Source organism: Trachurus trachurus (genome assembly GCF_905171665.1).
Source record: "Trachurus trachurus genome assembly, chromosome: 15".
NCBI classification, from domain to species: domain Eukaryota; kingdom Metazoa; phylum Chordata; class Actinopteri; order Carangiformes; family Carangidae; genus Trachurus; species Trachurus trachurus.
The window spans coordinates 22,788,161-22,803,011 of NC_139906.1; the positions used below are offsets into that span (position 1 = coordinate 22,788,161).

At 43.7% G+C, this 14,851-nt stretch overlaps 1 protein-coding gene across 2 annotated transcripts in view; it reads right to left on the reverse strand.

Annotated features, from left to right (window-relative positions):
• The window catches only part of ptk7b (protein tyrosine kinase 7b), a 78,374-nt gene that overhangs the window by 57,362 nt on the left and 6,161 nt on the right, over positions 1–14,851 (reverse strand). Inside the window, exon 1 of one of the 2 annotated variants that reach the window (XM_083988092.1) lies at positions 420–465. The exons of the other annotated variant lie outside the window; for it this stretch is intronic. Within the exon in view, the coding sequence (XP_083844218.1) occupies positions 420–426 (7 nt within the window). The 5' untranslated portion in view covers positions 427–465. Of the gene's footprint in view, positions 1–419; positions 466–14,851 lie in introns of those variants that run through there. 2 annotated transcript variants of the gene reach the window in all.

A 14,851-nucleotide genomic window follows, 5' to 3' on the forward strand; every position in this document is an offset into this window, starting at 1 on the left:
AAATTTAAGAAAGTGAAAGTACAGAATACAGTTGTTTAGGATTGTGTGTGGTGTTTTTAGTTTCAAATTTCTTCTTTTTTTTTTAATCAATTACTGGACATTTCAGGCGACCCCATTTGAATTCCAGGCGACCCCACATGGGGTCCCGACCCCAAGGTTGAAAAACACTGCGCTAAAGTATAATGGTGAATATGGTAAACATTATACAATGTTATTTACATCAACATGTTAGCATTTCACTGTTGTCAGTAAGTACAGCCTCACTGAGCTGCTGAAAATTAACTCCCATCATTACCCTCCAGAAGCAAGGATGACGTCCTGAGACTGAAGAGAACCCTTAAGTTTTAACTATTTATTGCAACATGAAGCACAAAAATGCATGAATCTCCTTTTACAGGACAAGTAAGTGAATAACTAACCAATCATCCTTGTTTTTCCAGCGGAATGAGCACATTTGCGTTTCGTCCTGCGAGACCCCATTCTATTGCTGCCCACAAGATTGGCCCACTGTGAATGACTCTTGTTGACTCCCTGTTGGTCTCACTGGCTGATCAAAGTCTGGAGCTCTGACTGTGTATTCTTCTGACTTCATAGCAGCTAATATCAACGCGCCCAGGAAACCACACTCCCACTGACAGGAAAGCCTGACACACATTGTCTGAATTTCTCACAGCCCAGATCTCCCAGATGTATCAGCCACAGGTTAAGTGTTTCATCCTGTCTGTGTTTAGATGATGTGTAGGGGGTAAACATTTAAAGTGCTCTTAACTACTATGACACAAAAAAGCAGTCTTTGTTTCGGAAAACACATTAAAATAAAACTCATTGAATCCTATGAGTCACACTCCCCCCTTGCCAAGCTGATATGCACTTCCAGTGAATAAGCTGACGACACCTATCCATTATGCATAGCAGATGCAGAGTCAGATTAAAACCAAACAACCGCTATTCTATGCATGTATGTGCATGCATGGATCACTAAAGGCCGAGGAGAACAGGCACTTTGACACTGATAGTGATGGTAATGAGCTTACACAATCTCCTAACCAGTCATCCACATCCATCAATGACACATGGGGAGCAAATAGATGGACTGCATCCATCACCCGACATCACACACTTCTCCTGCAGGCCTTCCAGGAAACCAGATCTGGAACACACTGCTTCACTCTGCTATGTGTATATGTGTGTATATGTGTGCGCGAGTGTTTTTGTCAATTTGGAAGGAGGTGTTCGGTACGGAGTGCAGCTGTAGGCGCAGCAGGGACTGCACCAGTATGCCAGAGGGATGTACTAAAGTGAGATCTGTGACCCGTTAAAAGGGACGCTGGGTACCCAGGCTCCTGCTGGGGGCAAATCCCCTCTTCAATTTACCACCTGGAATAACAAACAGCACCTCCACACACAAACACAAGAGATAAACCCACATTCATATCACACCTGAGGAGGAGAGCAGGGACAAGGTGCAGGAAGAGATGAGCCAAAACAAGGTTGGCCAAAACCCAGAAAAAGGCAAGGTCAGCGTTACCCTGGCAGCACCATTCATTAGAATAAGAACAGAGAGGCCCACGGCAGAAGGATCTCGTTATAAACATTAGCTTCGACAAATCCCGCCGGCCGCTTCTAATGGACCACTTTATTAGTGGTACTTATACTTTACTTAATTTCAAACATTAGGTCTAAGAGAATACAAGTGCAATTTTGGACTGAAACATGAGGCTCTTCTGCCCCCGGTATTTCCACTTTCTCATAACATACACAGTGACTGTTTGAAAGAAAACACTGATTTTTCCAGGCCTTTAATCTGCGTCATGTCTCCCGATTAGTCAAGATTATCTAAAGGCTTGAAGGAGACTTTTATTGCACAGAGAGGCTGCAGTCTGTCACAGACAACAAAGGAAACAAACTTAGTCATAAATTCAACTGAAAACTGCTCATCTCCGGCTCAACGGTCCTTTCATCTGTGTCAGGGACCAAAAATCTGACCTTAATGTAGCTAATTATACATCAACTCTGTGGGATTCAAAGCACATTCAGGCTCAGATTATAGATGGACACATAATACAACTAACCCAGAGACACAGCACAATAGATGTGTGGCTCTGATTAAGTTGTGTAGAGAAACATATGGGGCGTTGTATAGCTCACTGGGTTGAGCCAGCGCCCGCCCCATATACAGAAACTATAGCCTTCACTGCAGCAGCCCCGGTTCGATTCCCCCCGGCTGCCCTTTGCTGCATGCCATTCCCCCTCTCTGTCTCTCCAAACTGTCCTGTCAATTAAAGGCAAAGAACAAAAGAAAAAAAAGGACTTGAGCCTCGGACACTAGCAGTCAGGGCTTCGTGGTGAAATATACTGATTGGAAAAATACTTGACCATAACTCTAATTAAATGCTAATCCCCTTTAACAGACAGCAACAGCTACTCAAATCTTTTTATCCCTCCATGTCACCCCGAGGCATCCTCCCCTCCGTAACATAAATCTTCCTCTCCTCCCTCCGCCCCTCGTTTTCTGCCCTGTTAAAAGTCGGAGCCCCTGAGAAGCTGGCAGTGGCTGCAGAGAGAAGGATCACATTTCAAGACAAAGGCCGATCCTCTGTCAGAAAGGAGACACTCTCCAAACCGGGCCCTGCCATTTATCACCGGGAACCTGTTTTTCTGCCTGTTCCTCGTCTCACACCTCCGCACTGCCTGACGCCGCCGCCCGGTGAAGTCGCCCTGTTGACAGAGAGAGACTAACGGACTGTCAGTTACTGAGCTTGTTGGAGCTTTACTGTTTCTGTGCGTGATTGCACAATGAATACATGCCACCTAAATTACCTCTGCTCTGTCCGTTCCGCCTTGGCAGTGATACATTTTGTCGACAGTGTGGAAGAAAAAAAAAGACAGAAAAAAAATCTATTACACTATGAGAAGGTATGCAAGGTGACGTGGGCTTTGTTTGAGTTTCACACAAACAGAAAGAGAGGGGTCGAGCAGCCGGTGATAGCCACTGCGTCAGCACATTGTTCTGAAAAGTTTGGATAAACTGTATTTTCTCTGACGAAGAACAAGGAACACAAGAATTTACATTCTGAGAGCTATCAACATTGCCACAGTCCCACTTTTGTCTGGAGTGAGCAGACAATGGACAGCAGCTGAGACTGTTTAGAGAAAAGTGACAATTTGTCAAGATTTAAAACCTTGTTAAATACACAACATGGCTGCTGCTGGTTAAGACGGCGTTTCCTGTGTGAAATTACACGGCGGGGATAATCAGATAATGACCCTGTAAGGAGCAGATTTACCCTGTTTAAAAGGTCAAAGGTCACGTTATACAGAAGCCCCAGTGTTCACAGACCTGAGGTTAAAACACATGTTCTGACCTTTGTTGAGAAAAGCTCCAGCGCTGCCCGACGCGGTCCGACAGCCAGGGTCAGGCTTATGACTACAGAGACTGTGGCTTACGACTGAAGGTCAGAATAATCATTTTCTCGCATGCAGCAACAAAGAGCCAATGATTCCCAGTTTCACTTTTAAACAGCGCGAGGGCACACCCAGCTTCCCCTCCACCGCCGATCCATGGAAATACCTTTCTGACGGGCTCCAAATGAAGAAACATTTCACAGCTCTGCAACTTAATATTCTGCTTTCTGCGGTAGCGAAGATATTCTTGTGCCGCAGCCCGCCGCTTCGTCTTCCCTATAGCATATGAAGTGCAAACCTCTCCAAACATCAAAGGGTTCCAGCCCGACCAGCAACTAACAAGCTAAAGCAAACACGCTGAATGTAAAGGAGGGGGAAAATGTGCACTCGGCCCAAAAATAGGAGCAAGTAAATTCTTGTTTATTTTGCAGAGGGAGCCGTTATTTCATTTGGATTAGCATAGCTCTGCTGGAATGCGGCCAAAAGAAACAGCACACTTGAGCTCTACGTCGTCAAACACCGCTACCCCAACCTATACTGCCCTACAAAGCAAAAAGGCAGTAACTGCATTTTTGGTCGAAAATGAGTTATTATCATTTTCATGACATTCAAGGCATCCTTTGTTATGTGACAAAATATCTTATCTCAAATGTGTGTCGTTTTGGAGAAAAATGGTAGTCGTTTTTACAGTAACTGCAAAAAGCCCTAGTGAAACAAAGCAAGAAGGCAGTAACTACCGTTACTCTGTCAGTTACTGTACTTTTGCTTTGTTTTAACATAAAAACAACCGTGTTGCCGCAGAGTGAAGTTACTGTTTCCATGTTTCCCATACCCCGGTTTCCTCTTCTGAATATAAAAATATATTTATGATTTCCGATAATTCCTCATTATCATTACTCAATCAAAATCATTTAGTTCTGCCCTGTTGAATTGGAGTTAGCCTAACTTGCCTATATTGCTTCAAAGTGAAGTTGACAGTGCTTTAAAGTTAATGTGATTTTTTGTAGATATAGGCGATACATTAGATAAACACACCCAGATACACATTAATCTAATATTCACACATAAGAATGTGGTACTATTCAAAATAAATTGTCCTAATTTGGGCCTTGATACAGTTTAGGAATGTGAGACACTTTAAGCAGCAATTTCAGCACCAGAATTTTGGGGTGGAAATTATTGGCCTAAAATGGTGAGATTACTTTGGGTTTGGTATATCCATGTTCAGGGAAACAAATGGTTCTAATTAGTCCAAATACAGTGTATCTAACACACCTAGAGCACAAGTTGTGACAGAATAGTTTTTGAAGAATTTGCAGTTACTGTCTTTTTGCTTGGTATGGTGCCACATTATTGGCAAGTAATACAAAGCAAGAATACAGTAACTGCAAAATAGGGGTAAAACATCAAATCAAATGTGAGAATTAATATATACAAAGAATAAGCTAATACAAAGTAACAAAACTATCTCATGTCCAATAATCTACCTACAACTACTTAGGCTGGACAACATAGGATAACTTTAAAGTCATTTTTCTCAGTTCGGAACTCTGCGTAGTTACTGCCTTTTTGCTTTGTAGGGCAGTATATTTCAGATCCATGCACCAGCTGCCTGCCCCATGCCACATGTGTTAAGCGAGTTAAGAGCAAACGGTATTATTAGCAGTGTAGCATCGTTTTTAGACGGCCGAGGAGCGGCGAGCAGTCAAAGATGCTCTTGTTGTCTCTCAAAGGAGGATAATGTTGTTAAACTACAGAAGAGCGATGTCTGGTACGATCATGCGCTGCGGGCCTAAAATCACATGAAAACTGTTAGCACCGAATTTTCCCCGGGATTCACTCATTCATCATCTCCACGGCACATCAATGGAGTGAGACTCTCAGTGAACCATGTCAGAGAGAAGAACAGAGGCTCAAAGGGAGGAGAAAAAAAAGCACAAAGGTTTCATTTACAAACTGGAAAAATCAATGAAAGCCTCACATTAAATTACGTGAAGCTTATTTGGGAACTGGTCTTCATCATACAGTAATACTCCCATCATAAAAACACTGAAAATGGGCCATTGTTTATGGCATGTACTGAGTAGTCTGGCAACAGTAGATTTAACTAGATCTAAAACAAAAAAAGCATTTTCACCAAATAAGAAGCATATGGTTTCACATTCAATTACAGCCATTTTCTCCGCGGCCCACATTTTTTACAAGAGCCACTTGTTCGCTGCACTACTTGTAGAGGAATCATCTCGCCACATGGTTCATGGTGACCTCAGGAACTATAGCCACCTAAAAGCAGCCCTCATTCATTAAAAAACAGGCCTTAGAGGGACATCAGACACACCGCAAGATCCTGTACGGGGTTTTTCTCTTTTTCCCTCGCAGGCATATGTACAGAAAGAGTCGTGTTGAAGACTGACTCACTACGAGGGCTGTTATATTTGGCCCATAAAATCTGCCTGTGAAAGTGCCAAAAAGTCACCACTAAATTTAACTGTCAACAAATAATGATAAGCAACATTAGCCAGCAATAATCCACAATGACTATAAAACCGACTGGAGAATTCCTGTTGTGCATCCAAATTCATTCATTCTCCATTAATCCATATTCTAAAAATACAAAGTCAAATATGTGATGAAACACATTGAACCTGCAAATGACTTCTTCATTGACATCATTTGAAGTGTGTGTAGGTCTGGGGGAGAATGAGCAAAAACTACAGGTAGTGACACAAACAGTGATAGCTGCTATAAGACACAGTGTTTTTTTAATTATAATGCAAGCTAACTAACTCATGATGCATCTTGTAAAACAGACACATTTGTGTTCTAATTTATGATCGTGTAACCACAGAGCCCTTGATGATTTCATGATGACTCTCAGGGGGAGTAAATAATACGTGCCTCATCCTCATGGTTAAAGAATTAGCTGTGTAGAAGTTTGAATGCACACCAGTCAGTATACCCTTCAACCGATCCATGCATCCAGACTGGCTTTGCTGGGTTAACATGTGGCGACAGACGCTGATGCTTCGTAGTACAGGCTGGTTTTTGATAAATCAATATGGGAGCGCGGTAGGACAGGCCCCGGCCCTTTCACATCACCTGATCCACAGAGCAAATCAGATCAGGATCACAGGATCGAGTTGGCGGGTGCCAGGGCCAAGAGAGAGCACGTCTGGAGAAACTGGAAGAGCAGACTTCTCCCCAAACACACACAGTCATGATGTACATGCACGTTCATTTCTTCAGATCCTGAAAAACTCAATCACTGTGCCTCAAGAAAACTTCTATGCGAAAGCCGCGTAGGTATAATCACATCTGATCATCGGGACACAGCTGGCAATGAGAAGCTGCATTGTAAAAGCCTGTAGGTAATCTATTTAAGTACCTACCGTATACTGTCAAAAATGCAGCTAATAAGGAGCCATTTGTGGAAAAAAAAGTGTATCTGAAGCTAATGGTTCCTCGGTGTGACCCCGACACATAATCATCCATTATACTTTTAAAGCTGACAGAGTTCCACTTGGGAGCTCACACTTCCATCTGTAGTGGCTTAAAACCTGCGTCTCTTCCTCACTTCCAATCAGGTCGCTGCTTGTTAAGAGTCCATCTGCACGGAAACCCGAGCAGGTCTTCGCTCTGACCCTCTGGCCTCCTTCCCTCATGGTCTGATGTCCTCCAGCTGCCCAAATTACCCATACTCCCGTCTGAGATTAAAGTCTTCATTAGGACATTTTTAGAAGCACAGTAAACCACTGTCCCTTTTTTTAATGGACCAAACCACCAAAAGCAATAAATGTTACTTTGAAATACAGGCTGCAGCCAAACCTTTCACTCCTGATTTCCAGCTGTGACGACGACAGAAGGCAAAGGAAGGCTCACGTCCAACTTGTAGATGTGGATTTGTGACTGTCAGACGTTTTCGCTGATCAGTTCAGGGGTCCTTCAACCGCTGTGAGACTGTTGATTGAAAACACTGAAAACTCGGTCTCTCCTGAGCTGAACTCTACTGTTTTCAAGCTCATGTTTGTGCCTTCTCTGATATTTTCTCACTTAAACCTCAAAAAGGAAACATAATAAAGACGTGAACTTTATGATGACACCATCCTGGGCATTTTGCAGTTATTCATAGTCGGCCAAATGTGGTCTCACCAGACATAAAAACAAAGCCCAAGTGCACTTGGCTTTCCATAGACATTTACGTAATATATTCATATTTCCAAAGCAAACCAGCCACTTACCAGAAAATTAAGGTCCAAAGTAGTGACTTAGGGAAATGCACAGAGTTAAGAGAATCCTAAATGGTGACTTCAAAGTAAAACATCTTTCGGAAAAAAGAAAACTAATGGGAGTGCGAGTTTGTGAATGTGAGTGTTTACAGAGGGAAATGGGGTGGCGGGGCCAACAGCTCTGGGAGGCTCGGGCCCGTTGTATGGCTTTAATACACTCAGCATATTCTGTGAACACCTCTCACCGTTTCCTTGCACTGGGGAACTCGCTCATGTTTAATGCCTTTTGAACAGCCACAGAGTTTCAGAAACAGTTACATTGCCAGACAAAAAAAAAAAAAAAAAGATCAAACAAAGGAGGAGGGGAGGAGGAAAAGCTGCAGGACATCCAACTCTGGCTCTTGAAGCAGATGAGAAACATTTGTGCGGGTGTCTCTGAATAGAGGAGCTTGTTTAATTCATGACTGGCCTCTTTTCCCGCGAGGTGTTGTCAAGAGTAGCCCGGCTGGCTGGAAACCTCACGACTTTTCTAGTGAGTGGCGCTGATGTCAGCATAACTGCTGTTTTCATCAGGATGCAGACATGTTCACGCTCTTCATGATTTAAGAGAATCAAATTAAAGTGTAACGGCTTCTTCTGGAGTGAATGACTTCAGTGAAACGGGGCGGTGTTAATCACTGCTGATATCCAAAAAGCAACACGCGACAGTGACAGTTTGACACACATTTCCTTCCTTTTGACATCTGCATGTCAAGAATGCAGTAAGGCGTTTTTGATTGTCACTTGAGACGCGTACAGTTCGAACATGTTTTTTTCTTTTTGAAAGCAGACAGCGGGATTCCTCAACCTCTTTTATTTTTTCATCAAAGTGCACAGAGCTTGCTGCTCCACAGTCACAGAGTAGTTTTCCTCTACTAAAAACACACCACCATGTTGTGAGTGTTCAAAGAGCACGAGGGAGGAATACAAAAGGAGAGGGAGGAAGTGAGAGGTGCACCCGCGGCTCGTGTGTCATCTGACCTCATTTTAAGACGGACCTGTGAGGTTGCAGGGAAGGCAGGGGTGTAGCTTTCACTGCAACCTTTTCTTCGATGGCTTCCAAGATGACAGTACGAGAGAGAGAGAGAGCGCGCACAAAGGCAGAGTAAGACGTCTGCCTGGAAACCATCCGCAGAGAGATGAAAGAGCCCTGGTGAAGTCATGTTGCAAAAATGCAACAGGCAGAAATACACAGCTCCATCTCTGAATAATGGGGGAGCAGGTTTTTCCAAAAGACAGAGAGCGCCAGATACAGAGAAGGAGGCGAGGACGGGGGGGGGGGGACAGTGATATAATAGTGCAATGCAACATGGGTAATTTGAGAACTAGTTTGTGTCATCCGACCATGTTAAAAAGGACAAAAGTGTTGCTCTGCACGGTCACACTCGATGGTATTTTCAGTCACTCTTCCTTGGAAACCGTCCATAGTGTTGCAAACTGTTGTCCGACCCTGCCAGCTCTTCCACCGACACACACTGGGCTAACTGTTGCATGAAGTGGGTGTGAATGTCAGGTTGTCAAGATTTCGGGAAAGTTACAGAAAATGTCAAGACACTGATACTAATTACCAAGTAGGGCTGATCGTGCCAGAATCCAATTCAGATAAATCCGACAGATGAAACTCTCCCCTGGATGAAGCTTTATTTTGCGTGTTGCCAGATGCAAAAAAAAAAGTCTACAAGACAGTACGTACATTTGGTTTTAGTTTTCCAGTTTTCATGGAGTCATGAACTCACTTAAATTTAACTATCAGTCATGTATGACAAGAGAGCAAGAGGGATTAAAGAAAGGAGCAGTGGGTCCAGTTTGTTAAACTGCAAATAGCTGCACAGAGAGCCAGAGAGCTTTTCTATATGATGAAACCAGGACACACTGTATCAAGCTAGAAAATACAGATATAGATATGTTGCCACAGGTGCTTAAGCCACATGTGTACACCATACTAACACATGAGCCTACATAAATGGCCTTTGGTGTGTGGTGTTAGTCTGCGTTTACGTATTCTTTAGATTCCAGAGGCCACAAAAGCCCTCGTGTTTTCAGCCACGGTCTTCTGCACCACAGGAAGTCAACAGCCAAACAGCTGCCAGCCTTCTCCTGCCACGGCTGTTGTCCAGACCCTCGGGGAGATCGCAGCCTTTAACCCTCCCCATTGTGACCACACACACACACACACACATAAACAGAGCTGAGACTCTCAACCACATGGTTGACGGTGAGGAAAGACAGGAACGTGGCCCTCTGTCTGGGTCCTAACCTGGATGGGGACACAAAGCGGTGGTGAAAGCTCTGAGGGGACGCTGGCCGCGCTGATCCTCATTTGCTCCTCTGACGTAACGCCAGGAGGAAGCGGCAGCAACAAAACATGTACTTCCTCTGCTATGTGGCACAGAAGGGGGGGGCTCGGGGGGCTGGGACCATTGTCAATGGTCAGACACAACACTGGCATTTCTATCTGTCGTCACCTCGGCAGATAAGTACAGGAAACGCTGCCCTGTGCTCCCCGACCAACACGGCTGTGTTCGCTGGCTGCACCTGCACAGAGCAGCCTATTGTGGTGGCGTGTATTATGTTGCATTATGTTGCTCCTCCGCGGGCGTCAACCTTTGTGGGCAAATTCTGATGTTGTTGACTGATGCTGGTAATGGCTGATACTGATAACAGCGAGCGTACGAAATTAACTTTTCATTTCGCCCACAGACGACTGATGAGCTGAAATAACGCCCGCCAGGAATAATTTGTTCTGGCCGTAATTTCTGCCACTGCTGCGCTACACACCCGTGCACAAATCAATGTGCAGGACTGAATGCTCTAATACGCTGCAGCAATTTTTTACAGCCGCAATGAATGACTTGTTGATCCACAGCAAATCCATTCAGAATATCAAACACATTATTAGAAATGATTGGGGGTTTTTTTCTTCAGCAAATGTGCTCATTAATGCTCATTATTCTCAGCTTCAGGCTTCCAGTGTGAGAACTCAATGCTTTTCTTCATCCTTACATGACAGTACATGGGATGTCACTGGGTCGGCATTGGTTGTCGGACTAGACAAGAGATCTGAAGACCTGTGGAAGGTTGGGATCTAATGATTTTCTCTATTTACTGGCATTTTACAGACAAAATGTACTGTCAATTAAAGCAGAAGTAAGCGATCCGGTCGTTTTGGCTAATGCTGCGTTCCAGGCAGGCTTTTGAAACCGTAAATTACAGCTTCAAGTCACAACTTTGTAGCGTTCCAGGCAACCCACTCGTGTTTTTCCGACCTGTTTTACCTGTGAAAGTGCACTGTAACGGCCACTCGTAACTTCCGACCCGTGAACTCGTACCAGATCGAACTGGTCGGAAAAACACGAGTTACGGGTTGCCTTGAACGCACCATAACAGTCCTCGTCCCTACGTCACCACATTCATGCGCATCCCTTGGCTGCACACACAGCCCTGCATGCCGTTCTCTCTCCTCATTGGATAAAAACTGTAGGATACGAGAAAAGTTTTCTCCTCAGCTCAGAGCAGAGCAGAGTGACTGACAGACCCGTGTTTCGGTCCAAACACTCTATAGAAGTGATTGCTGTCGGAAGATATAACTATTTAAGACTTATATTAACACAAAAATATCGCTTACTTCTGCTTTAATCAATAAAAATAACTGGAACCATTTTAATTATCAATAATTGCAGCCTAATGTTGCAGTTTATAAACAACATCATAATATTCTCCTGATGTTGGCAGGGATGCTGTTTATTTGTGTCTACTCTAAAATGCTGCGGGACAGATTCATTTAAAAGAGATCATTATCTCAGACCTTGTTTACGCTCGTAATGAAGCAAGTTTGTAATTCTGCAGATGAGGAAGAGATATACTCAAGCGTTGTCATCTCCCAAAGTATCCTACCACTGATTCATCTGCAGAAAACTTTTACCCATATTTAGCATTAGAGTGGGTGTTTTCCAGACAGTGCAGATATTCGGTATCTTTACACTAGACCATTTTCATGCACAAAAATCCCTAAAAAACACAGAGATCAAGTTTGCCCCTCAAGACTTTTATTCTTGGCAGAGAAGAAAATCCTTTCAAAAACCCGTTTGTAGACCATGAAGTCCTAAAATTCCACTGAATCGTTTTCAATGCCTTAAACAGCCAGAGTAAGTTTCCAACAAATATATCATACAACACACAATAAAATGGGGTTTTCATAAATCACCAAGTGCAGCCAAATACTTCATATCAATCTCCCAAATAACAGCTACAGTAGGGTGGAAGGATGGAGGGAATAATGGAAGACAAACAGGAAGCACCTTCATGTAGCAGATGTTACTGGACTAAACTCTGACCTCTTGTTGCACTGGTGAAAACAATTCACCAAACAAACCAGCGGACACATTTTTTTCTTGACATGACACCTAGCTGGAAATTAAACAAAAAGAGCTGTGGGGGCGTTTTGGTCAGAAATGTGCACAGGATCTACAATCCTGATCCTGAGAGAGAGAAAAAACAGAAGTCTTTGTGTCAGCGCTGCAGAGACGTGGGACAGCAAGACAATCTGTTTGGATTTAACTACAACTTTCCCACAGAAGCTGTCTGGCAGAATATAACACAAGTGTGAGCTCATTTCAGCTGCCTCCCCATCCAGAGACTCGCTACCCGAACGCTGAGAAAAGAGGTGCTGTTTTACCCCAAAAACCTCCTCGTGCAGCAGACTTATTCAGTGATTCTGCCTGCGCTGTGCCATCCCTCTGTCAGATCTGATTAAAAATACACTGAAGTCTGCTTTAATGCACACACAGGGGGAGGTTCACATAGAGGACAGCCGAGAGGAGGATGGAGTTTAAAGGGATTCGGTAGTTGGCATAGTTTGCGAAAGTGGAACGAACAAAGTGAAAAGGAGCTGAGGAGGGTGAGATAGAGCGAGGATGGCAGCGGCAGCGGCAGCAGCAGCAGAGATGAGGATGAGGCTGGGGAGGCTGCTGAGAGAGTTTAACATAATTAAAACCACAGAACATAACGATGCTGGCTGCGTAATGAACTTCCCTCTTTGCTGTGGTAATTACTGTCTGCTAATACAGAACAATGCGGGCCATGATGTACCAATGCTGCTGAGTGCACTGGCTGCTGGAGACATGTGTAGTAGTCGTCAAACAAGGCTGTTTAACAGACCTCAGGTCAGCAGAGGTTTCACTGAGTGAAAATGCGACCAATAAACAAAACGCGCAGAGGAGCTGAGGAGAGACTAGGACGTCTAACTGTATAAGAGGAGAAAAGATCAGAGATAAATGAACTTTTAAACATGTTAACATCAGCTTACAGTGGACCACACTCACACAGCTCAACAGTTCTACGATCACAGCTAATGTGTCTATCGAGCATCCACTGTGAGTAAGCAAATGAAGGGATAAATGAATTACTCTCTGGGTCATTGGACTGCTTCTCTAATTAAAAAATCAGCTGCTGGTGATGGACACTTCAATTCTTTTTACTTCACCAGTTACAAAGCCTCCAAATGATAATCACATAGTTTCAGCATACCAGAGGCAGTGGAGTTTCATAATAAGCAAAAAAAAACAAAAAACAAAGACATGATGCCTGTGTGTAACACACACATGCCTCGGTGTTAACAAGATAGTTACCAGCTTTCCAGCTAGCTGCCTAAAGAGTTCATTTGCAAAAGCAGATAAATGCCATTTTGAAAAAGGTGAGCTGATGCTTTTGAATTATTCTTTGCATAGTGTTGTTTTCAATAAAGCTTTATTTTTTTTGAGCTATGTCTGTTTTGTTATGTCTCATCTCCTTGGTCAAAGCCACTCAACTTTGGTTTGACTGATATCACCTGGTGTAAATAATAATTAAAATTGTTTTGAATTTTGTTTTTTTTAATGGAGTTATCTGCTTTTGAAAATGAACTCTTCGTATTTTCTGAAAAATAACATCACAATGCCATCATGTCTTCAAAGTGTTCTCATTGCAGCTTTGAGGAGAGACTTTGCATCATGGTGTACAAGGGAGCGTTTCTGACCAAAGCTCAGAGAGCAATTGATGTAATTGAATTACACAACACTTTATAAGTATTTTTTTGTGCAGAAAATGAAACACATGAGAATAAAAAGATGGAAGATTAGCCAGCTAATGCAAATCGATGACACTGGTTGGAGATGTAAACAAAGCCAATGAGCTGTTGTGTAGATTCTTCCACTCCATGGGACTGGTAAGTATACAGTCTAGATGTAGCCAGTGGTGGGTTTTTCCATAGCTAATTTAGTCATAAATTAGTCACGCTAAAAAAACAAATGTTAAAAAAATCTGCTAATGAGATATTTTAAACCCACACAGGACATTTCCTTCACCCTTCCATTGCTTTCAGTGTCAATTTCATAGAAAATCCTTTCAAGAAATAGACTGAAGGTACATTCTTCTTTGTGCGAACAGCTGAAAAGATACAACTGTGCTCCTCCAACGCCTGGGAGAGCACCAGTAGTACTGTGGCACTTGGTTCACATCCAAAATGTATGAGCATGAATTCAAAAGAACTGGGAAGCTCTAAAACATTCACAGGCTTCCCCTTGCCAAGATAAAGCCACCCGCCTCAGTCCAACATTACGCTGCTTCCATCGCACACACAGTAAATCCCAGCCGTGGTGCAGGTTTAGTCAGGTATCACGACCGGGAGGTTAGTGGCGTACAGGCTGCCATGGAGATGGATCTTGCCCTCCTGTGGCCTTTGAGCTCAGCTGCAACCCACAGCGGGAAGACAAAACACCGCATAATGAGGAGCACCGCCAAACACAACAGAGATCAAGGAAGCCAGGTGATACAGTGAAGCAGCTCAGATAAGAAGACATGCAAAGAAAATATATTCTTACCAAACACCAAATGGGCCCTCCAGGGTCAGTTGTAGCCAGCTGACCCCATTCATTTAGAGATCAAACAGAGTTGAAGGCCCTTCCCATTAAACACCAGTGGCCTTTTCAGCTTGTTTAAATCTGCTGGTGTGGCAGGGAGGAGCCGAGGACTGATTGAGAGCTGCCCGGTGTCACTCTGCCTGTGGCCGTTGCTATGATGAGTTCATTCAGCCCCGGGACACAAAGAGTTAATGGCTGTTGGGATTATGCAATGGCATGCCAGACGCCTTTCTCCTCTCCTGCCCTGCTTTGCTTTCTTCCCTCCTCCCCTCCGAACTAGGCTGA